Source organism: Miniopterus natalensis, chromosome 6 (assembly GCF_054644295.1).
Source record: "Miniopterus natalensis isolate mMinNat1 chromosome 6, mMinNat1.hap1, whole genome shotgun sequence".
Lineage (NCBI taxonomy): Eukaryota > Metazoa > Chordata > Mammalia > Chiroptera > Miniopteridae > Miniopterus > Miniopterus natalensis.
Genome location: NC_142086.1, coordinates 87,215,097 through 87,239,645, shown reverse-complemented (window position 1 = coordinate 87,239,645; position 24,549 = coordinate 87,215,097). Strand labels below are relative to the sequence as shown.

General features: G+C 52.9%; 1 protein-coding gene across 1 annotated transcript; it reads left to right on the top strand.

The window, feature by feature from the left end:
* Window positions 1–5,376: 5,376 nt before the first annotated feature.
* WDR4 (WDR4 tRNA N7-guanosine methyltransferase non-catalytic subunit) lies at window positions 5,377–17,198 on the top strand. The gene is made up of 11 exons (XM_087818434.1): window positions 5,377–5,465; window positions 6,871–6,936; window positions 7,630–7,773; window positions 9,114–9,270; window positions 9,894–10,006; window positions 10,424–10,484; window positions 11,305–11,403; window positions 12,972–13,036; window positions 13,828–14,011; window positions 14,346–14,415; window positions 15,901–17,198. Exons 1-11 carry the CDS (start codon window positions 5,377–5,379, stop codon window positions 16,092–16,094), a joined length of 1,242 nt encoding a protein of 413 aa, XP_087674560.1. The 3' UTR covers window positions 16,095–17,198.
* The last annotated feature ends 7,351 nt before the right edge of the window (window positions 17,199–24,549 follow it).

Sequence of the window (24,549 nt, the reverse complement as noted above, 5' to 3'; positions counted from 1 at the left end):
CCTTTGAGACAGGATGGTGGGACCTGGAGAGTATTATACTGAGTGAAATAAACCAGTCAGAGAAAGACAAGTGTCACATGATCTTACTCATATGTGGAATCTAATGAACAAAATAAACCAATGGACAAAATAGATCCAGAGACATAGAAGCATGGGACAGACTGAGGAATCTCAGAGGGAAGGTGGGGGTGGGGAGTGGGTGAGGAGAGATTAACATGAGGATTTATATGCACAACCCATGGACACAGACAATAGTGGGGTGAAGGCCTGGGGGGAGAGGTACAGGGTAGAGGGGATCAATGGGGGGGGGGAAGGGGACATTTGTAATACTTTCAACAATAAAGATAAATTATAAAATTTAAAAAAAGATGTGGTTGTCCCAAGGTAGTTTTATTTACTTGCAGAAAGGAAAGGAGACATGGGATTCATATCCAAAGCCCTGGGATTCTTTATATGCACTATTTGGTTAGTTACACATTGATTCCACTCTTTGCACTTGGCTACATTTATCCCCTTGGGTTCCTGTCAAGCTCATCCTGTGGTCTGCAAAATACCGTGCTACATTTTAACATTTAGCAAGAATAACATTTACAACTGCCCAGACCTTGAGACCCTTTCCTACTAACACCCCTACAGGGCGAAGGAAGAATACCATGCTAAGGGAAGAATTATCCTTTGCTCAACCCAAATTAACTTTGTTGTCCCAGCGCTTGTCTTTGAGAAGTGCGCTTGCTTTACAAGTGATTAAGGAAATTGAAGGTGATAAGCCACAGCTGCCACCCGGGGAACCTGACCTGGAATTGGGTAGTTCACTGCACCCTCCTTACGGGATCTGGAGTCCCCAGATCCATCCCCTCCACCGGCAGCAGGGCACGATCCGCTGAAGGTAGACACCTGGCTGGTGTCTTAAGTCTCAAGAACAAACAAAATGAAAAGACCTCCTCCAGTGAGACGTGGGGGTGGTCATCAGTCAGAGTGGTTTGAGGACGCGGCCTCTATGGTGGAGGGGAGCCCTGGGGAAGAAGAGACCCAGTGAGTAGGGGGGTGTCATCTGGATGGTTTTCAAAGAAGCAACGTGATGATGCCTGTGAAGGTAACTATGGCAACGTGTAAGACCATCGCACAGCATCTGCTACTAGGAAGCTGCTGAAGTCAGGCGGGAGGCTATTGCTGGTCTGCACTGCATTTAGCCAAAGGACTAGAAAACACAGGGAGGGCCAAATACAAGAAGTAAATAAAAAGGTGCTGCAGAAAAATCAAAGACACAGAGGCCAGAGAAAGGGCTGGTGATTTCATGAGTATCTGTGGAGGGGGATTATACTTTCTTTTCCAATTGTCTGAAAAACTAGCTAGATTTTGCTGGCAGCAGGGGCCGGTCCTCCAATTGTTAATTCTCTGTCCAAAGTCTTTCTGCAGGCACCTACCTCCTCTGCCTGGAGCTCTGTCAACTACCAACCCAGCATTTCTAGACAAAACCTTGTGAAAAGTTGGCCCCAGTGGAGCCATTTACGGGGTCAGGCAGCCGTTCTAGAGTTTCTGTCTGCGCGTCTTACCCCTTGAACCTTGGAACTGGGCAAAATAACCTTTGGGCTGGGCCAGAGCAGCACTGTTGTCCAAACAATTGTAAAGCTAGCAGGAAAGCACACCTCCTGACTCCAGGACTGAACGTTAAAGGCATTCTTTAGAATTAGTGAACAGCCTTGTGTAGTTAAAGAATAACTTAGGTTATTAATACCAATACAAATCCCTTCCTTCTACTCATGTAATGATTTCCCTGCCTTTTCTCATAAAACCCCCTTGCCTTCTGTCCCATTATGGGGACATTCTTTAGGTTTCTGCCTGAATTTGTGCTGCTTGAATAGCTATCCTTTGATCTGAAATAAATGCTTGAGGTTTTTTGTTTGTTTTTGTTTTTAAACCTCACTTGAGGATATTTTCCCACTGCTTTTTAGAGGGAGTGGAAAGGAAAGGGAAGGGAGGAGAGAGAGAGAGAAATAACAACATTGATGTGAGAGAGACACATCCACTGATTTCCAACTGCATGAGCCCCGACCGGGGCCAGGGTCAACCCTGCACCCCAGGTATGTGCCCTTGACTGGGAACTGAACCTGTGACCCTTCTGTGCACGGCCTTCTGTGCACACCAGCCAGGGCTCAAATAAATGCTTGTTGCCTCTCACTTTGGCTTCCTATTTTAGGTTAACAATATCAAAAACATATTTGTCTATATTCTTTTATTAATCACCAAAAGTTTTATATAAACTACTGGAAATCCTCCTGTATGTCTCCTGAGGATGAATTGAACTTTTAAAAAGATAACTAACTAGGTGACTGGAGCATCACTTGGACCCAAACTGTGAACTCAAAGGTGTTTGAGTCAGAGAAGAAAATAAAAATACCCAGATATCACACCACCTGCACACACACCCTAGCTCTGCATTCTTGTCTAGTATGTATACTCTTTTTAAGCCCCGAAGGAAATTTATTCTGCCACTATCCTATGTAAATTAATAGTTTAATTTTGCATTTTAAATTAAGAGGTTTGTGTGTGTGTGTGTTTTAACAAAGCTTTCAATTACACAGGTTTTAAATTTGTTTAGGATGACCCTATATGTTTTGCTAAGTTAGTAAGGTAATTTTCTTTGTTTTTATTTTTTAAAAAAATTATTGATTTTAGAGAGACGAGAGCGAGGGAGAGAGAGAGAGACATCTCAATTTGTTGTTCCATTTATCTGTGCATTCATTGGTTGCTTCTTTTATATGCTCTGACCGGAGATCAAACCTACAACCTTGGTGTATTGTGACGATGCTCTAACCAACTGACTACTTGGCCAGGGCTGGTAATTTCCTTTTTACTTTATTTTTTAAAAATATGTTTTTATTGATTTCAGAGAGAGGAAGAGAGAGGGAGAGAGAGAGAGAAACATCAATGATGAGAAAGTTATTGATCGGCTGCCCCCTCACGCCCCCTGCTGGGGCTCAAGCCCGTAACCCCCGGCATGTGCCCTGACCGGGAATCGAACCACAGTCTCCTGGATCCTGGGTCAATGCTCAACTGCTGCGCCACGCTGGCCAGGATGGCAGTTTTTTCTTTTGGCACTTTGAATGCTTCATCCCACTCACTCCTGGCCTGTGAGGTGTTTGTTAACTGAGAAATCTGTGGAAGGCTTTATGGGGATAGCTTGTAAGTTGCAAACGTCTCTTGCTTCTAAGATTGTCTCCTTGTCTTTGATTTTTTGACAGTTTTGTTGTTATGTGCCTTTGAGAGCATCTCTTTGAGTTGAGTTTGCTTGGTGACTTCTGAGCCTCATGAACTTGCGTGTCCAAATCTCTTCCCTCATTAGGGAATCAGTCAATATTTAGTTAAGTAAGCTTTCTGCCCCTTTCTTCCTCTCTCCTCCTGCTGGGCCTGCAATAATTTGCAAATTGTTCCGTTTTTTAGTGCTCCATAGATCACAAAGGCTTTCTTTTTTCTTTGTTCTGTTCCAACTGGACTATTTCAATTTTCCTGTCTTCTAGCTCACAGATTCTTTCTCCTGCTGGATCCAGGCTGCTCTCTATTGCCTTTATTATTATTATTATTATTATTATTATTATTATTTTCATTTCATTCATCGTGCCTTCTGCTCCAATATTTTTCTTTGGTTCTCTATTATTTCTATCTTTGTTAAACCTCTCATTTTTTTAATGCATCATTTTACTGATTTCTTTGAACTGTCCTTCTTTGTTCCCTTGTATCTTATTGAGTTTCCTTAAACAAAGCTATTTTGAATTCTTTATCAGGTAAATTGCAGATCTCCACAGTCTTTGAGATCAGTTTCTGGAAGGTTATTGTGACCCTTTGGTGATGACGCGTTTCCTGGGTTTTTCATGTTCCTTGGCGTCTTGTGTTGCATCAGTCACCTCCTCGGTCTTTGCTAACTGCCTTTGGGAGAGAACTACCTTCCATTAGTCCTGCTAGGGATTTTGTCCTTCGGACCTTCTGTGAATGCACCTGCTCCACATTTGTTTCCTTTTGTGGCGGAATTCCTAAGCACGGTTGCCGCCTTCGGATCCTGCAACGCAAAAGGCGGGTGCTGACACTCCCTTTTGTCTTCGAAAGGTGGCGCTACAACCCAAGTTTGTCGTCTCTCCTTGACCCACAGACGGGCCCGTTCTGGGTGCGCGCTCGCTGTTCCTTCGCCCAAACTCGCTCTCAGCACCACCGGGAACACTCAGGGCGCCGCTCACAGGGTGGACGCGTGTGGGTGAGGCGTGCGGTGCGCTGGGGTGCCCCTGGGCCAGCTGTGGGATCTGCACGTGACCCTAGTGCGTCACCGCCAGGCTTCTTGCTAGTCTGTGATGCATTTAGCGGCGCTGGTGTCCCTCGTTCCTCTGAGAATTCTGTCTCCTGCTCGCCCAGCCTCACCCTTTGGTACCGTGGCGGCGCAGGAGAGGAACAGCCCTCCCCGGCAGCACCTGGCACCGCCGGGGACGCTGGGCGCTCACTCACCCAAGCGCTCTCACTTTCTCCCGCGGGCTGAAAAGGTCTCTCTTGGCCCTAAACTGGGGTGCCTTAGGGGAGGCGTGGTGCCGGTAAAGTCAGACTGTTCCTCTTACCCGCATGTTTTTCTGCTCTGATGATGAGCTGGAACTTTCCCACCGGACACCTGGACTCCTACAAAAGCTCTTTGTGGGCGATGGTGTAAGACCGTGTTTTCCAGGGGCTCCCAGACTGTGGTCAAGAGGGGCTGGAAACAGTTCCCGGGCCGCTGCAGCCTCTATAGCTGGGCCTGAGGTCTGTATGCCCAGGATCTGATGCCATAGAGGTGCTGATACTTAGCAAACACCGATTAGCACTAACTTCATGCCAGGGATTGTGCTACAAGTTGGGGCAACAGCGACCTGTAAAATTAGCCCCCCCGGTCCTCATGGCGTTTGTAGTCTGGTGGCAGGCATGAAACAAATAACCATGGTGCTGTGAATGCAAATAGTGGAAAGCCAGGGAAGCCTTCCCTGATTAAGGGGTGATGCCACTGGTGTGAAACAGGGTGACTGGAATTAATTAGGGACATGCAAAGTCGGGGCGCTGGGAACGTTTCCGGCAGGCAGAGGAGCGTGCCCGAGAGCTGCACGAGGGAGATGCAGAGAGGGCCTTGGGCTGGAGGAAAGGCCCCCGCAGCAGGCGTTGTGGGGCGCGTCTGCTCGGCGACAAATCCTCAGCAGCAGGGAGACTCGAGCCAGGGCTCAGGGGAGGGGGCGAGCGCGCACCTCCTGCGCATGCCCGGTGCTGGGTTACGTCACCACGGGGCGCCTGCGCGTGACGTCACTTTCCGGCGCCAGGGGAAGAGGCGCGGGGCGGCCCACGTGGGTGTCGGCGCGACTGCCGGCCGGGCTCATGGCGACTTCTGTGGGGCTGGCGCTGTGCGGGCAGGCGCTGGTGGTGCGGGGCGGCAGCCGGTTCCTGGCCACCACCACCGCGAGCAGGTGAGGGGTCTGCGCTTGGAGCCGGGAGCCAGGCCGCGGGCGCGCGTCGGGCCTGGAGACCCCGGTTTCCCTGCGCCGGGGCTGCGGGCGTGCCGGGGGTGCCCCGCGGGAGTCCCGCCGCTGCCCTCGGGCCCTCCGCTGCCGCCTGGGCCTGGCCGCGTGCCTGCGCCGTGGAGCGACAGCCCTTTCAGCCAGTCTCCTTTCAGAACCGCCCCGGGCGCTCCCCTGGCCCCCGGTCCAGGGCCCCGCCCCCTCGGCGACCCCTCTGGGTAGGATTCTGCTGGGGTCAGGCGGGGACCGGTTGCGTGGGGCGATGTGGGCAGGATGGGGCCAAAGCGGGGTCCAGGGGACGCCCGCCAGGCCCGAACGTGGGGAGGAAGAAGGCGGCCCCTGGCGTGCGGGTTGGAGGGTTTCCTTCCCGGGAACGCGCTCCCTCTCGCCGCCCTCTTCTTGCGGCGGCGCCTGCCCCCTCCTCATACCCCTCCGCATCCATCGACCCCTCCCTTGTTTGTTCTTCAGAATTCAAGGGTCTTAGGCGGCAACTCCTTAGTCGAGGGTGCGCTCAGGGCCCGCAGCGCTCACCTCCCTGGTGGCCCTTCACAGAGTTCTGCTTTTGCTTTCCCTAAGTCACTGTTCCTTCCTTTCCCTTCCCCAGGGTGTACAATTTAGGTTTCACAAAAGATTTACCCACACACCTGTCATGTATCCCCCAAATTACTTTGTTTTAGAGACTCTAAAACATCCATCTGCTTGCTTCCTTAGTGGCCGGCACAGTTTCTGACTTGGAGGATTACTTCTCTTTCCTGTGCTGCAGTGCTCCCTGCGAAAAGAGTTTAAAATCCAGTCACTGTAAAGGCTATAAATTTGTACAAGATGCCTTCCTCGTGCCAGGCACTGAAGGCTGGTGGGATAAACTGTAGAGAACATAGTTCGATGGGGAAGATGGGTGGGTCCTGTATTGGTCAGAGCTTGGTAGCTATGGGAGCTTTTGTGAGCAGGTGAGACATTTTTCTAAACAAGAATGGCAGTTTCAAAGTTGGGAACAAAACATCCACTGAAAACAATATCAGAACACAATTCTTTCTAACATAACCATTTTGCATTGATGTCCTAGTTCCTGAAAGACTAGTATATTACTTCCTGTTGAGTTTTTGTTGTCACCTATTTTACTAAACTGGTTTTTGTACAGAACCTTGCCAGTTGTGTATGGCAAATCCAGACAGAGATCAGGCAAATAACGCTCCATAAACCATTGTCTGAAGTAGTATCTAGACAGTTTCCTGTCGTGGCTGAGACCCTTAATTTAATGAGTTTGCAAATATTTTTCTGTTCTAGAGAAATAAAAGAAATGGGCATTTTTATTAACAAAGTGCTCCTTTTAAAATCTTTCTGCTTTTTTTTTTAGTGATGATGACAGCCTCTTCACATATGATTGCAGTACTGCAGAAAAGAAGTCACAAGAAAGTAAAGGGTAAGATGGGGAAGCCTCTTCGGGGCTTGGTTCATGGTTCTATTAATGGGACTTGATAGCCTAAGGAGGAGGTTGTTGTCTTCTCTCAGAATTCTTCCTTTCTCTTTACCTTGCTGTGTAGAAAACCAAGTACCACCTCAGGAAAGAAATGTGGAACTAATTTTCAAATTAGGCATTAAGAATATTAGGACTTCTCTGAATACTTTTGTTTCTATCAGTAATGATTTTATTGGTACTTTGAAATAATGCACCCAGTTTTAAGTGCATTGGGGTAGTTGTATGAAATTAACTTTAGCTAATTGAAAGGTAAGAAAAGCAGAGTGTGATGATTTTATATAGTGACATTCTTGGTAGAATTGGTCCTGCAGCTCAGCTTTTTAAAAAAGTTTCATTTAAGCCTTCCTCTAGTCTTGATTAGTTCATGTCCACGAGGGAGTGGGCCAGGTGGCTCCTTCCAGCTCAGCTCTTTGGATTTTGGTGTATATACTGAGAAATTTTTCTGTTTAGTTAGATTTTACTCCTTAAATATTAGAGCTGTTTGAACTTCCCCATGTCCTCTTAATAGGTCCAAGATTCTGGCTGCATGAATCTCATAGCACTTTCTCCCTGCTCGTGTTGTAAATGAATGAGGCTGGCCTGGGGGAGCGCAGCCTTATTTGCTCGGGTAAGGCCTCACCGTTCTCTCTTTCTCAGGGAGGGCGGACAGCCCGTGGAGAAGGGGACTGACACGATCCTGGCATCCACCTTCTCCAAGTCTGGCAGCTATTTTGCTTTAACCGATGACAGTAAGCGTCTGATTCTTTTCCGTACAAAACCATGGCAATGTCTGAGTGTCAGGTATGAAATGCTAACGTTGAATAATTACAGTGTTGAACGCATAGCTTACACTTGCATGCCAATAACATTAGTGGCAGTGACGATTATAATATGCAACTAACACATAGCGCCAGTTGTGTGCCCAGGGCCTGTGATGGGGGTGGGGGATTGTTCTCATCATATCTGCGAGCCAGGAGTCTGGAAGCTGAGCCCAGTGGGTTTGGAAGGGCAGAGCCAGGCCCTGAACCTGGTCATTCTGGCTCCAGAGTCGGTGGCCCAGCCACTGTGCCATCCTGCTTTCCAGCAGTGTTTCTCCAGCCTTGTGGTGGTGGAAATAAAGGTCAGCATGCACCCCAAGAGTGTCAGGGTTTTGTGAAAGTGAAGGCATCTGTGCCACAGCTTTAACTTAGCTGGTTTTTGGGTTAGAGTGCTGATTTCTAAGTACTTGAGAACAGGTGGGAGCTCAGTGGTCATGGGGGAGGATGACAGTAACTCAGCAAGAGCATAGATGTCATGGGGCCAGAGCAGTTCCTCTTACCCACAAGTCCTGTAAATGTTCCTCGGCCTTAGTTATTACTCTTCCGGATCTCCGTTCACCTCCGGAAAGGGAGGGAGTGCTGCTGTTTGCAAAGCCTTGTTTCCTGAGAGCTTCTTGGCTCATCACCGCGATGTTCTAGGAGAGGAGGCGGGCGGTGCTGGTTTCTCTGGGCTCTGACAGCCTCGGTCAGCTCTGTTCAAGTTCTCTGTTTAAGAGGGTGAAGGCTGGAATTGTTCTGTGACACAGATGGAAATATCCACATATTTAGAATATGGAAGATGTTAAGTGTTTTCAGGATTTGGGGTAAATACTACAAGGGGCTTTGAGGGTCTGACTCCAAGCTTCCCTCACTTGCACTTGGCCTTGGTTTTGAGTTTTCACAACCTGTGGGAAGGAGGGAGGGGTGTGAGGATGGGAATCAAGCCAGTGACAGCGATGACAGAGATGGTAGCTGTCTTATCTGCTTGGGCCTCTGTGACAGACACCACAGCGTAAAAGAACAGGTTCTTATCTCATACAGTTCTGGAGCTGGGATTCCTCAGGCCTTCTGGTTCCTCGGGCCAGCTGGCTGATACCTTGGAGGCCTCCTTCTGGCCTTTTGTCCCTCTGCTCCTGAGAAGCACAGGGTCCTGTTTGGATGGTGTGTTGGGGGCGTGATTCCTTTAGGCTTCGGTTTCCATTTCGAGCTGACATCCGGGGAGTTCCACATGCCTGAAGCTGGCGCTGCCACCAGAGAGCATGGTTTGCAGGTCTGTTGTAGGATCTTGCGCCGACCTGTGTTAACCTGTGTCAGCCAACCTTCGGCACCTCTTTGGCTTCCTAGGTCCGTGGTGAGGAGGTGCACGGCCCTGACGTTCACGGTGTCTGAGGAGAAGGTTTTGGTGGCAGACAAGTCTGGGGATGTTTACTCCTTTTCAGTGCTAGAGCCACACGGCTGTGGCACACTTGAACTTGGGCACCTGTCAATGCTGCTGGATGTGGTATGTGTCCAAGTGCTTACTAACTTAGCTGCGGTCGGGCTCAGGTGGAGCGGGGATCTGCGCTGAGCATCTGGGTGGGTGCAGGCTCTCCTGTGGCAGGGACAGTTCTCTGCAGATTTGTGAGCAGGAGGAATGGGACCCAGGGGTGTGAGGCTGACAGCAGGGCGAGTGAGGAGGGGCTGGGTGGTTCCGGATGTGAGGGTCAGCCCAGGTCAGGGTGATGCGGTACAGTCACGAGGTCAGAGTTCATCCTTCATGCTTCATGGGCATCTCCTCGGTGTCCTCCGCACTCCTGAGCCAGGAGCTGTCCCACTGGAGGCATGGAGAGGCCCAGTGAGGGCTGAGCTGTAGCCATGGGTGGTGGAACAGGGGTGGGTTCTCATGGGGGGAGTCAGAACTTGGGGACTGGCTCGACATGGGGATGTGTGAAATAGGAAGGAGAGGAAGGTGACTCAGGTGCTGGAGATGGGAAGGCATGGGTGGCAGTAAGGAATTGTGTTGAGATGGTGTCTTTGTGGATAAGGAATGGAGGCTGCAGACAAGGGGGTCTGGGGGGGTGGGAGGAAGGAAGTGCTCTGGCTGTCCCATGAGTGGATCTGTCCTTTATCACCCCACGTACACAGGCCGTGAGTCCTGACGACCGCTATGTCCTCACCGCAGACCGGGACGAGAAGATCCGGGTGAGCTGGGCCTCGGCACCGCACAACATTGAGTCCTTCTGCCTGGGGCACACCGAGTGAGTCTCCCGCTCCCCCGAGCTGGGCGTCTGGGCAGAGGTGGTTCCTCGGGCTGAGGGCCTCTGGGCAGTGTTGCTGCTTCTCCGTCGCCCACTGTGTTCCATGCCTCACCCCGGGGGTCTCTGGGGAGTCGGCTGAGAGCAGTGCACATGAGGGTCTGTCCAGCAGGTGTGACCGGGCCGCATCTGGTTGGGGGCCACCCTTGGTGGAAGCTGTTGTGTTGGGGCCCTGAGAGTGACGTGGCCGGTGTGCTTCCTGGGCTTCCCCATCGCCACCCACAGGCCGTCATCACTTACACGTTACTCAGCTTTTGTTGGAGGCTGGGTTTGGGGGGAGAAGGCTCCTCGCTGAGGTGACAGGAGCTGTGCAGGTCACAGCAGCACGAGCGCTGCTCACCGCCCCTCTGTGTGCCACAGGTTCGTGAGCCGCATCCTCGTGGTGCCCGACCACCCTGAGCTGCTCTTGTCCTCGTCGGGGGTAAGTGTGCCTCGGACTCTCCGTTTCTCTCCAAGGCAACTCCTCAGGGGCCGTGCTCAGGGTTCAGGGCTCAGGGCTCAGGGCCCAGGGCCCAGGGCCAGGGCTCAGGGCTCAGGGCTCAGGGCCCAGGGCCCAGGGCCAGGGCTCAGGGCTCAGGGCTCAGGGCTCAGGGCTCAGGGCCCAGGGCCAGGGCCAGCGCCAGGAGCTCATCTCCGGTTCCCAGCTGTGGTCCGCCCGGCAGCGCGCTCCGCTTCTACCTTGGCTGTCCACTAGATGGTGCTCGCTGTCTGAATGTCAGAGCTGGCTGGGCTTTGCTTGCTCTCTGTATACTCAGGGGTGTCCACGTCTGTGTGTGGAGTTAGAACAGTTGTGCAGGGAGTCCCTTCGAAGGGCTGTTGTTACATCTGTAGTATTGTGATGTCAGTTCAAATAGTTGCTAGAGAAACTCTTTCTGAGTCTTAGAGGGACCTGTGTTTGGTCACCCCGCCGCTGCTGATGCAGGCTCAGTCGCCCTGCTTGCTGCTCCTTGTGTGAACACCTAATCATTGATGTGGCAGTGCGTGTGCATGCATGTGTGTGTATATTTGTGTGTGCATACTCGGCCTGAATACAGCCTGGCTTGTGACATCAGGCTGTCCTTTCTCCTTCGCCCACTTTGCTGTGTGAGGGTCACCTGTTTTTCTTAATGACTTGCCGAGTGGTTGGTTGGGAAGAGCACTCAGGCTGCCCCAGAGTTACCATCCCCAGGACCTGGTGGAAGCCCAGGTGCTTGGGGAGGGTGCCGTGCCCGAGAGGTACGCTGACCGGTCCTTGTGTGCAGGACCGCACCCTGAGGCTCTGGGAGTACGGACGTGGCCAGGAGCTGCACTGCTGTCACCTGACCAGCCTGCAGGAGCCAGAGGGGCCCTGGAGCAGCAAGGTAATCGGGTTTGTCTCTGGTTTGTGGGGGCTACAGGGCCCCTCTCCAGTCACTCAGGTCTTGTGAAAAAAATGATTTACGTTGGAAACATATCTTTGCTGTAGTGCATCTGGAATTCTTCCAGCTTCAGAGAAATCATGTATTTCAAATTCTGAAGGCAGCTAGTCATGTAAGCGGGAAATAGTTTATATTCTTATCATGTTTACATTCAAACAACTAATTTATAGAAAGGCCTCTAGTCCACTTGGAAATGGAAAAAATAGTAGAGCTGGAGCAGAGAGCTTTGCTGTGGTTTTATCAGCCAGGCAGCAGGCCGAGTACCTGCCCAGCGTCCTCTGTTGTCCATCATGGATTAATCTCATGACCCACCCAGGTAGGCCTCCTGGGCCTTTGGTTGCCAAGGAGGTTTTTCAGGGGGGAAGGTGTGGGCTGCTTTTCTGGGTTCCCAGGATTCTGTGCTCATGGGCACCCAGCTTTGATGCTCCTGAGCTAGTCTTGCACAGCCAAGGGTCTGAGTTCATCATGCATGAACAGCCCCACCAGCTTCCCTGATGCCACCTGGGCCTGGTGGGGAGGGGCAGGGGCCTGCTGTCGAGTCTACTCAGGCCTTTCCCCAGAGGCACTGTGCCCTTTCCCCTGAAACCCCCACGTGGCACCCTGCCAGCCCTTGAGGACTTGGCTCTCCTGCCTGTCAGACCTGGGTGTGAAGCTCCCATCTGGGAGCTTGTCTGCCTGGTCCTTGGCCTGGCTTCTCGTTTCTGTTGTCTGCTCTGAGACCACTATTGCAGCTGCCCTCACAGGTCCTCAAGGTGGGCAGGCTGGGCCTGACTCAGGCCAGGGCCCTTGGGACCCATAGCAAAGCACCTGCAGGGCCACCGGGTCCGTGGCACCTGCTGCTTGGACCCTGCAGTCACGGAAGCTGCAGCAAACAGAGGCCTGCTTTGTTCTGGTAACTTCTCACCCATGTACCCTCACTTAGCCTGATGCTTTGGCATCGAGGTTGATGTGAGTTCTTCCTAAGGGCGAGGAGAGAAGCCTGTGGGTAAGCAGGTTCCTGACCTGTGCTGGTGCGCCTACCTGCAGGAGCCGGGCGGCCTTGCCTCTCGGGCACCTGCCCTGCTCAGGCCTGCTGAGCGGCAGGCCCTTTCTCTCCACTTCTGACCGATGTCCAGTGTTTCGCCCTTGCTGGGTGTGTGGGCACCCGCAGGGCAGTTGTGTCTGTACTGAATGCTTCTCTTCTTTTCCACTTGTGTTCTCTGTCCCTCTGTCCTTGCCTTTTGAACATTTCCGCTGGCTTTGGAGATATTCCATGGTCTGGAGAGAGGGCAGAACCACGGAGAGGCTTTTGGCATGTGCCTTGCATGTTGGAGTTACTATGAAACAGGCAGCCAGCCCTTCCCTTCTCTTCCCTCAGTGGTTTATGTAGAGTTCTAGCACCGTCTTCCCTCTCCATCCGGGAGCTTGTGTGGGAACTGTCAGTCCTGCAGCGTGTGCTCTCAGTGGGGATGGAACAGGCAGGCGTCAGGTCACGTCCCTGATGTGCAGTTAAGCCGGTGCTTTCCTTTCAGAGGTTCGCCGTGTCCAGGATCGCTTACTGGAGCCAGGACAGCTGTGTGGCGCTGCTGTGTGACTGGTAGGCTCACTGCTGGTTCCTTCCAGCCTGCCAGGGAGGGAATACATGGATTGTTCCATTGGGCCCATAGTCTGCCTCCTTAGTCGGGAGGTTTTAGACAGTACGGTGTATTGGTGCCATAGCTCCCAGTGGGGTGGCGATGGGGTCTCCCTTTCTGAAGTTGCTGTGGCATGTGGGTGCGGGTTCTGGTTCTACATGCAGGCATTCTTACGTACTGTTTAATTCCACTGGCTTAATTGTCAGCAAGGCCTCTGACTGGTCTGACAAGGTCTTTTGTGTGTGATTGAATTCTACTTAAGGGTTGATTGTGGTAGAGTCGGCCTCACTCAGTCCCACCTAAGGGCGATGGTTTATGAGATGGGTTAGGTAGCACTTGGGTTTCAGCTGCTTCCTCCTGAGCATCCTCTCTGCTCTCTGGATCCTCACTTGTCCTCATAACATGTCTTGAGAGGGCATCTTAGCTTGTCTTAGAAGTAAGGACACAGGTTAGAGAGGGTCGAAGTGCTGCCCTGCGGGTGGGACGGCGTCAGCTCTACACTTTTCCTTCCTGGATTTCTTGTCCTTGCTGCCTAACAGGTGACCCCGGGGCTTGGTTACTCAGATGTTCCTTACCTCACAGTCTGTGGCCCAGGGCTGTGGGAGGGCTCAGCTGGGTGCTTCTAGCTCAGGGTTGCAGCCACAGCATTGGCAAAGGCCACATTTCCTGCTCGGGCAGGCCCAGCCGAGTGCTGAGCCAATGTCTCTGTCAGGCTGTGGGAGTTGTAACGATTCCCTCTCTTTCTCGTGGGAAGCATTCCCGTTGTCTACATCTTCCAGCTGGACGCCCTGAGGCAGCAGCTGGTTTATAGGCAGCAGCTGTCTTTCCAGCACAAAGTGTGGGACATGGCTTTCGAGGAGACCCAGGGGCTGTGGGTGCTGCGGGACTGCCGGGAAGCCCCGCTCGTGCTCTGCAGGCCAGTGGATGGCCAGTGGCAGGTGAGGTGTGCTGGGCCCTGCTGTCCCCTGAGCCCGGGGTGGGGGTAGGGCCACAGCTGTTATACCTTTCAGCTTGATCGAACCTTGATGCCAGAGGGTGTGTCCTAGGTGAGGGGGGTGTCATAGGCCATGTTGGTACATGAAATGCCCCAGGCCTCGTGTCATGGGTTTTTATCCTGACGAGATGTGGCCGCTGTTTGGTGAGCTAGCATCTCCTGGTCTTCATGTAAAGATTTGCGGGGCCTCTTCCCGGGCCCTGCAGTTCGGGCCCCCGCAGGCCTGCCCATTACTGTGCCAGCAGCACCTTCTGATCCAGGTTTCCTTTGCCTCGCAGCCCGTTCCTGAGAGTGCTGCGGTGAGGAAAGTCTGCGCACACCTTCACGGGAACTGGGCCATGCTGGAAGGTGAGGGTGCGGCTTATGTTTCAGGGTGAGGTCCGGCGTGGCCACGGACGAAGCAGATTCTAGCACACGGTGCACAGGAGGGAGCTGTGAGAACATAGGGTGCGCAGGGTGTGCATGTGTCCTTGTCGGGGGCACGGAGGAGGTAGCTCACACCTGGGCAGACACGGTAGGTGTGACTCAGGACAGTGAGCTGCCTGTGAACTGGGGGTCAGTCGGAGCAGCATGTCGCCTCTGCCTTCAGGGCTGGGTGCTGGAAGTCCGGAGGGCAGGCCAGCACCTGGGGTGGCCCCCAAATGGAGTGAGGAGCCACTGAGTTCCCAGCTGGTGGCATTGAGTGACTCCACAGGTGTGTGCAGTTTCTCGACCAGGAGGTCAGATATGAGGACAATCCACAGGGTCGTTGAGGGTCTTCACAGCTCAGGGCAGGTACCAGTAGTAACCCCAGGTCGAGGGAAAAGGGGAGAGCAGTGAAAGAAGCCAGGTCACCCCCATGAGCTGCTGGGGTTAGTGAGGGCGGCAAGGCTGTGGGTTCCTCGGGCTCCAGTAAGAGGACCCATGGTGAGCAAGTGTGGCTGAGATGGTATCCTGCCGGGGGTGTTAAAACGAGGAGACCCCGCTCTACCTGCACTGGCAGAAGGCAGACCCTTAGTCACACAGCTCTTGGCTGTTTCCTTCTTGGGAGAGACACGAAGTGACAGTGTCTGAAGAGGAATTTGTAACCCAGCACCAAGCATGCTCTGTGCAGAGCACTTTGGTGGAGACTCATTGGCTCTGATCCCAGGGTTAAGTTCCATCCTCCCTTCCTCTTAGGGTTGAAGGGTTGGGGCAGTGACAGGGCTGCATCTACCCCAGTGCTGTTTGGATTTGCATGGGCCACACCGGCAGGGTGGACTTGCAGCAGGACTGTCGGGACCCAGGGTGGAAGCATCACTAACAGGCCCCTCCCCGCCTGGCACATGCTGTCCCTGCTGCTGGGGCCTGGGGCCTGCACGGCCCACTGAGATCACCTCATTCAGGGCCAGGCCCCAGCTGTGCTTCATTTTCCTAAGAGGTTCTGCGGATAAAACCACCTATTTCCAGTGCAGGTCGGGGGAGGCTTGGAGAAAGCACAGGGAAGGAGAGTTGACCTTGAAAACCACACAAGGGCTGGAAAGCCAAGGGAGCTGGGAGGCCACATGTGTGGGGCACAGGCCTGCGAATCACTGACTGGCCCTGTGGAGTGTCCCACCAGGTGAGGTGGTCTCAGGAATAGCCAGATTTCGTGTTCTGTTAGAGGCGAGTCAGGTTCAGCCAGTGTGGCTACCAGGAGGTGGGCTGTGTGGGGTCTGCCTTGGAGAAGGTGCCAGAAGTTCACGGAGAACTCTGGGTGGTCACAGGGTGAATTCCCTGTTGCAGGAGGGCCTCACAGACCCACCAGGTCTCGGAGCTAGAGGCGGTGTCCGTGTCACCGTCACACCTGGCCCCTGTTCTTGTTCACCCGCGCAGGCTCTGCTGGCGTGGATGACAGCTTCAGCAGCCTGTACAAGGTCACCTTCGACCACGTGACCACTTACCTGCGGAAGAAGGAGGAGAGGCAGCAGCAGCTGCGCAAGAAGCGCCACAAGGACCCGCCCCCCGGGCCCAACGGGCAGACCAAGAAGGTGAAGTCCGGGGAGGCGTCCTGGAGCTGCTCGTCCTAGCCACGGTGACGGCTCCCCGGCCTCGGAAAGCAGAGGAGAGTTTACTCGTCCCCTCCCTGCCGCAGCAGCTCCCTTTAAGGAAAAAAAGGGGGAATAGCACCGCCCACTTGCACTTGGTGGCCGTGAGGTCCATCCAGCTCCCCAGACGCCTGGGCTGTCCCAGACACTGGATGGTACCTGAGCTCCAGAACATTCTGTCTCTGAGCAGAGGCTCTGCCGCAGGTGTGTGGAGCATCCTGCTGGCTGCAGGGAAGCCGGACGGTGTGTTAGCTGAACTGGAGCCAGCTAACGGAGCTGCAGGCGAGCAGCTCGGGGCCTGCAAGCATTCGGTCTTCACGTTGGAGGAAATGTGAGCCTGTGTTTGGGGTGCTTCCCATAGTGCCACCCATGCCCGGCGCACTTCCTTCCAGGGCCGTCCATAAGCAGGTGGCTTTATGCCAGCTTGATGGGCATTTTCATCTTGTTCCATCAGCGGGTCCTGGGTGGTGTACTGCACTGTCCGCCCTGGTGGCCAGCGCGACCTCCGCGGAAATCGGTGCTCAGTTCCTCCCTCGGGGCGGGCTCCTGCTCAGCGGCAGACGCGGAGAAGGGGACTTGTTTCAGGACGTGGGAACACGGGAGGAGCCGGGTGGAAGCTTAGTTCCACAGCGAGGTGGCTAATGACGTGTACCGAGTGACTTGCACTTTTCACACGTCCAAAGGGCCGGGGTGTCAGCCGAATCCTAGTCGCCAATCAGTCACGAGCTTTTTGTAGCCTCTGGAAACATCTAGCAGCAACATGTGGAACAAATTTCAGATAACGTTGAGTGAACCCGTTTTTGATGAGTGTGCTGTTTGTGACTGAACAGCTTGCTTTTTGCTTTGAAGGAAGTTTTCGGTGTGGGGTTTCACAGGGTGCTTGGAAACAAGTCGTTCTGCGTATGAAAAGCCGGATGCATCACATTTTCCCAAGTGCCGTGTTTTACTTTGAACGCTGATCTGAAAACTACTGTTTGTGCCGTGTTCAGGATCCCCCAGGGGACAGCCCCAAGCTGGGGATTGGGGACAAAAGTAGTTTAGGGGCAAGAGGGTGGCAGCCTCAGGCAGAGGGGTTCCCTGGGGGCAAGGGGGCAAGGGGGTTGCCCTGGCCATGGTCCTGTAGGAAGGGCCTACCTTTGTTAGCACTGCATTGGGCCCAGGTAGTGGTGACATTGGGGGACCCTGACAGATAAACTAGTCCTTCCTTACATGTCCCCAGTTGCCCCAGAAATTGCCTTTCCTGTTGGTAAACCTAGACCCATGACGGCCTGCATGTTGTTTAAAGGGTTTTAAATCTCTTCACTCTTCACCTGGAACAACAGCACCCCCTTCCTTCCGTGACTGGCTTTTTGAGAAGATCAGGTCCACAGCCGGCTCCCGCTTGCAAAGCAGTGTCTGGATTCGTCAGTTTCGCTGGTTCACCTGCGGGAGAGCCAAGGACTTGGTTTTCTCACACTCCTAGTTATAGTTCTCTCCTTTTTTGGTTTCTGTATGTTTTACTTTGGGGAGATTCCTTGGGCTTTGTTCCAACTCATTTATTTTTATTTTTAAATATTTAAAAAATTTTTACGGATTGAATTTTAGAGAGAGAGAGGAAGGGGGACAGAAACATCAATTTGTTCCACTTGTTCACCCATCATTGGTTGATTCTTGTATGGCCCTGACCTGGGATCAAACCCAACCTTGGCATTTCAGCTGCTGCTCTAACCAACTGAGCTACTTGGCCAGGGCCCAACTCATGTATTGATTTTAAAAATCTGGTTATCGTATTTCTTAATTCTAAGGGTTCTAGTTCTTTTTTCATTTTTATTCAAGTGCAGTGTACAACTGGGAAGTGCACCTGGAATACACAAACTGAAATTCTGACTGGACACACACATGTGACAGTCCCCACCAGAAACAGGACATTACCCACGGCTGAGAGGTCCCCCAAGTTCCTTCCAGCCTTATACTCCTTCCCCCCTCCAGTGAAGGCCAGGCTGACTTAACAGATTAGCTTCCTTTGGCTCAACTTTTTGGGCGAGATTCATTTACATTGTTGCACTGGTTGGAAACGTTCATTCTCCTTGCCGCATAGTATTCCCATATGCGGAAATGCAACAATGTATCCACCCTGCTGGCAGCGGGCGTTTGAATGGTCTCCAGACTGGCTGCAGTGAACATTCCGGTCCTTGTCTTTTGGAACATATGTAAACATTTCTGTCCGGTGTATATTTAGGAGTGGAATTGCTGGCTCTTGGTCATGTTTAGCTTGGATGCTGCTGCCTGTCGTCGTTAATTCTAACACCACCACAGAATGTACATTTTGGTACATTCTCATGCTCGGCATTGGAGCTAATGTTGAATTTTGCAAAGGCACAAACTTGGGGGCATGGGAATCGGTGAAGCTGCCCACCTATCCTCCAGACTTAAACCTGATCTTGTTCTTGGCAAGGTCACCTTAAAAACAATGTGGATGGCCCACTATGGGGGATGCCAGCCATAGGTCATGAGAAGGCAGCCTGTGAAGAGGTCAGCGTGGCAAGGAGCTGAGGTCTCCTGCCAGCAGCTGGTGACCGACCCCCGGACCGAGCCATCTTGGAAGAGCTTCTTTCTAATATAAACATAGAACACTGTAGATTCTCTCCTGCAGCACCATTTACTTGAACCCTGTATGTGTTGACGTGTATTTTTCTTTCTAATTTCTCTTGTGACTTCTTTGGTCTATGGGTTATTTGGATGTATGGTTTAATTTCCAGACATTAGATTTTTTTCTTCAGATTTCTTTTGTTACTGGTTTTAATTCCATTGTGGTCTCAGGATATACATTGATTTCATTCCTTTTAAAGTTACTGAGCTTTGTATTATGCTCCACAGAACAGTGGTTATTTCACATGCCCTTGAAAAGAATATGTGTTCTGAGTTCTTGGCTGGAGGAGTGTTTTGTATGTGGATTAGGTTTAGTTGGCGATACCAACTTGAAAACGACCATCTTTCTGATTTTTGTGCATGTCTGTTAATTATTGAAAATAGTACTTAAATGTCTAACTATAGTTGTGGTTTTGTCTAATTTTCCATTGTCCTACTGTTTTGTTTTTTTGTTTTTTTTTTTTTAATATCTTTTTTGTTTTCTGAGTGAGGAAGGGAGAGGGAGAGAGAGAGAATCACCAGTGATGAGAGAGCTGCCTCCACGCCTCCTGCTGGGGATCGAGCCCGCAACCCGGGCATGTGCCGACTGGGAATCGAACCAATAACCTCTTGGTGCACAGGACAGCGCCCAACCACTGAGCCATACCGGCTGGGGTGACAATGTGCCTTTAAAAAAAAAATCCCCAAATCATTGGGTTTTAGTGGAAATAAACCTGAACCACATATGTCATCAGAAGTATTCCAGTTGTCACTTTGAAAAGTTTTTAAAAAATAGATGAAATCTTTGAGAATATAGTTCATTTAGCTCAGTACAGCAAAAACAGTGTCTCAACACATGATCTATGGAAAGTTATTCATGAGCTACTTTTTTGAGCTCTTATGTTCTATTTCTAATCCTCATTGTTCGCAGGCTTGTCTTATCTGTGCAGCTCCCCCATTTGGGGCTCTGCCTGGAATCCGAGCTGCCTCGGCCTCTGAACTCGGGTCGGTCGCCCCTCGGGTGGCCAGGCTCCGTTCGGGCCTGTCCTCTCCAGGCTGCAGTCGGGTCACTCCTGGGCACAGATCCTTGAGGGCGGGGCTGCCTTTCTTAGGGACCACAGACCTGCGCGGGAGGGTGATTCTGGACCCTTGTCTCCCATGGTCCGAAGCAGAAGCCCTTGTTGCAGTTTGAATTGACGTTTATCTTGCAATAGGTGAGCTAAAGCATCTGAACAGTCTGCTGAGTCTCCTTTGCCCAGTTGCTTCTCTATTGTTTTTTGGGGGTGGGGGGGCTGGTTTGAAGGTCATCTTTTTAGTTCTTCATCTGCTGTATGACTTGCAGATTTTTTTCAGTTTGACTCTGGGCTTTTTTAATGTTTTCTTTTTAATACAGACTTTTCCGTAGTCAAATTTGTCCATCTTTTTGTTTGTGGCCCCTGGGTACCCAGTCAGGAAGGCTTTTCTGCACTCACCCCACCTTTGAAATGGTCCTTTTACAGAAGGGGAGGCAGAGTGTGGGACTGAGGACAGAAATAGGCCCACCCGACGGGGTGGTGACCAGAGGCTGGTGGGACGCGAACGTGTGGGGAGACTGATCTCTATGTCAAAAGCCATTGAGGTTTTGTTCCCCCCCCCCAAGCCTGGCTTTTTACCTTTGAAATGGAAGCAAAGGGGTGCTGGAGGGCCCCCAGTGGGATCTGCCCATCTCTGAAGCATAAAATTACAAGCCCTGTGTTGGGTATTATGTTTTGCTGGTTCCAATTTCATGACCAAGATGAAAGAGCCAGAATAATAAAGCTGTTTTCGTGGCTACTCTGCGCTGTTTTTTTGCCGGCTTGATGGACGGAAGATGTCTGGAGGGGGACCCGGTAGATCAGGATGGGTAGGAGTGACGACAGATGAGAATTCCTGCACCCTGCAGGTCAGGGCCGGCCCTTGGAGGTGACTAGCTCACACGACCATTAGAGAAGTCAAAGGGATGCAGGGCATCTGTCGTAAGCCAGCCGGCTTGAGCATCTGCTCCTGTAAGACAGGAGTGGCTCTTCTTGGGACATCGCAGACGTGCAGCTTTATTCTTTCTGGCCCAAGTGGCTTGTTCCACAAAGCAAACGAGGCAGACGCCGCCCTTGGCTTAAGGTCGTGATGATTTGCCTCAGTTCTCCAGCCTTCTTGGCGTGTGTGACTCCAGGAGCGGAGATAGCAGGGTCCTCGGGGAAGTGGTTGGTTCCAGAACTGGGGTGGGGAAAATAGAAGCTGAGCCGGGAACGTCTTGTGGAACCAGAACATACGGACGTGCTTGCAACAGACGGGGTGCTCGTTGAAAGAACGCAGGAGCCAGCTGAAGGGGCTCCCCGGGGCCACAGTGGGGACCGTTTGAGCAAGAAAATAAATGAAGGTACAATTTGATGGTGCCCCACAGATAAGCCAATGTCCGTGAATCCATCCTGATGTGAAAGTCACTGGACAAGGGGCGGCTCTTAGAGAGGGATCCCCGTTAGCAACGTAGGAGGGACTGAAGTACAGACGCGCTGCCAGGCGGGCGCCCAGTAATCGCTGCTGCCGGCCAGGCCATTTGGGGAGCACGGTATCTACACAGTTTCAAAGTACCTGCCCCAAGGTACTGACTCAGTACACATGGAAAACCAGGCCTTTTTAATGGAAAAACCCAGCAGAGCCCGCCCCAACTAGCGATCAAGGTCAGCCTCCTGGTAACCAGGCTCACAGACGCCACGTGCCCAGTGTGACACTCCGAGGACTCGATGTCACTGCTGCAGGGCTTCAGCCAACGCGGGGACCCATGGGACGTGTCAGACAACCCACACACGCGGTCATGGAGCTCACCCTTCAGAGGTGTGGCCACTGAGAAAGGGCCGACTGAGGGCCAGTCTCGGGGAGGAGGTGCGGGGCCGAGCGGCCGGGGCAGGGCCGGAGCCTGGGCTGGGGGGTACCTGGGCTCCTGTGTGGGGGATGGGCGGCACAGAGGGAGCAATCGGTCAGGCAGGAGGGGGGGTCGCAGTGGGGAAGCCCAGAAACGTGGCAAAGGTGGGACCCAAGACAGCCTCTCCCACCTTCGTTTGGTTGGTTAAATTTGGGGGTTTCGTGTGTGCAGCAGGATGGAGAGAGCCCAGATGCTTTGGGTGAGCACTGACAGGCGAGCATCATTACCATCATTCTAACAAGGTGTCGGGTGCGTCCGTGCCCCAAGGCTTTCCTTGGGCTCCTAGTAGTCGATACCTCCCCAGTTCCATGCTTGGACCAGGGCAAGGGGACCCCGTGCCTCAGGGGTAGGTAGACAGCTTTAGCAAATGAAAAGGCTTTGGTCACCCTCGTCAGGGGCCCACCCTTGGAAGTGCCTTCCTCGGAGTTTCCTGGGAAGAGCTGACGCCATCGGTCCCTTTTGGTGTGCTCTGGTCCTCTGTACCCCCACTTCCCGGGATCACTCGGTCCATCCCTCACACATGGGCCTTGCTTCTGTTCTAGCTGCTGAGCCCGGGTGGCGGGGACGCGGGTGTCGGACTCCGAATGTGGTTTTAAATTTGGACTGCGGCAGTGTGAGCGGGGGAGGGTGCCCCCAGAGGACTGCAGGCTCTGCATCTTCTAGAGCTTGTCATGCCCGCATGATTCGTATCCAGATCTGCCACATCTGTGTGCGCCCTCTCTGTCCCCCTCATGGCAGAGCCAGCCTGCTCCGTGGGTGCTGGTCGGGGAGCCTGCGCTGGGGCTCGGGCACGCAGTGCTGGGCAAAGCGCCCTTGGCTTCCAGCCCAGAACCAGGAGCCTGTGCCCATCCAGTCCTGCTCACCAATCCTCCTGTTTAGTTCGTTAACCTGAAAATGTGAGTTTGCCAGTGTGTTGGGGAGACTGCCAGCCAGCGTGCCCCTCCCCAGTGTAGGGCACACGCCGTGGTGAGCAGACACCCCGATTTCTCACTGTCCCCCCGCGGTGCTGCCGCCTCCGAATCAGGGTCGGCCGCGCTGGGAGCCCCTCCCCTCGGGCTCCTGTGCCCGCGCCCCCCCCTCCCCGCCGCCCACAGCCCGGAGCTCCGACGCCAGATACTGGCTTTGCCTGGTGCTGAACTTCACGTGCGTGGAATCAGTGTGATGTGTGTGTCTGGCTTTCTCGTTTTGTGTCACATTGTGAGAGCCACCCACGTTCCGTCGTCTCCAGCTCTGGGCCGCCGCCTCTGCGCTGTGGTCACGCGTGATGAGTGACGAATGCCCATGCGTGTCTTTACAAGGGGCCTTCAGTCACAGCATGGACGAGGGGATGAGTGACCGGGGACTAGGATTTCAGGCTCACCCCCTTGGGAACTCCAGTGCGTGAGTTTCACTTATCGTTGGGCAGATGTGGCTGGTCCCTCTGCCTGGCACAGGGCACACCTACTGGGCGCTGTGGCTCCCTCAGGGACCGCAGCAGGCCGAGCAACCAGTTGGGAGAGGTCACGCTTGGTTTTGGGGACAGTCTTCTCTGGGATCTTCAGATTGGGGGGAGTGATTTTGAGGACTTTGAGGGCTGTTTCCATGGAGATAGGAAGAAAAGTGATATTTCCCGAGTACTGCGGGCCTGCTGACCACCGAGGGAGCTGTTCCCACGGCCCATTTTGCCAAATTGGGACAGCAGTCATCACCGGACTTTGCAGATCAGGAGGTGAGACTCGGTGACTTGTCCATGGTCCGGGCTGCTGGTGCCAGAACTACTGGTTGAACTGGTTTATCTGCTCCCTAGTCCGACCCTTCCCATGCAGATTGTTGTCTTCTTGAGATTAGACACCGTTTCCTTTGTCCTCAGGTCCCTGAGCCTGTGCAGTCCCCACGCCTGACAGGTACTCAGGGTCACGTGGGAGGCTCCTGGGAAGACCGTGAGGCAGGACGCACCCTGCAGCCCCTCGCACGCCCAGCCTGAGGCTTTCAGACTGAATTAGCAGCCGGCGGGGGGAGGCGAAGAGCTGAGGATTTATGAACTTCCTCCTGTATTTTGGCTTTGCGTATTTTGAAAACATTTACTTAGTGGCTCATAGGTTCAAGGTTTGTCTGTCTTTCCTAAGAAATTGTTCCTTTGCTGCTAACCAAGGACACTCATTGTCCCGATGATGCTCTTTGCTGCAAAGACTCCTTTACTTGGTGTCAAAATCGCAACACCGGCTTTCTGTTGCTTCACATGTTCTTGGTGCTGTGGGAGCCATCGCCACCCCCCCTAAGCGACCTCCTCATGGGTCCCCTTCTCACTCAAGTCAGCAGTGTCCCAGTGAAGTCACCGGGACCGCAGTGAAGAAACACAGGGGTGGCCCCGCACGATGCTTGGTCGCTTCCTCAGGAACCGGAGACCTTTGGCAGTGGCAGTTAGGCATGATCAGACGACTGATTCCCATGAAGTTGTCCATAGCGTGTTAACTCATCAACTCTTTTGTTTTTTAATCATTTAAAGGCTTCCATCCAATTAAGTCCTGGCGGCTGTGGCCTAGTGGTTGGAGCATCGGCCTGCACACTGAAGGGTCTCGGGTTCGATTCCCTGGCAAGGTGACCTGGGCTGCAGGTTCGATCTCTGGCCTCGGTTGGGGCATGTGCGTGGGGGCAGCCAATCGACGTGTCTCTCACAGCGATGTTTCTCTCCCTCTCTCCCTTCCACTCTGTAGAAATCAATGGAAAAAGTATCCCCAGGTTAACAACAGCAACACAGCTTCCAATCTAATCGTTTCCTGTTCTTTCTGGAACTATTCTGGCTTCTGACTGCGCAACCAGAGCGGGACCAGGCCGACTGTCCTTCCTCCCTGGGGTGTCCATTTCCCTTTCCCGGACAGATTCAAGGCATTCTCAGGTTTTTCTTTGCGGGTT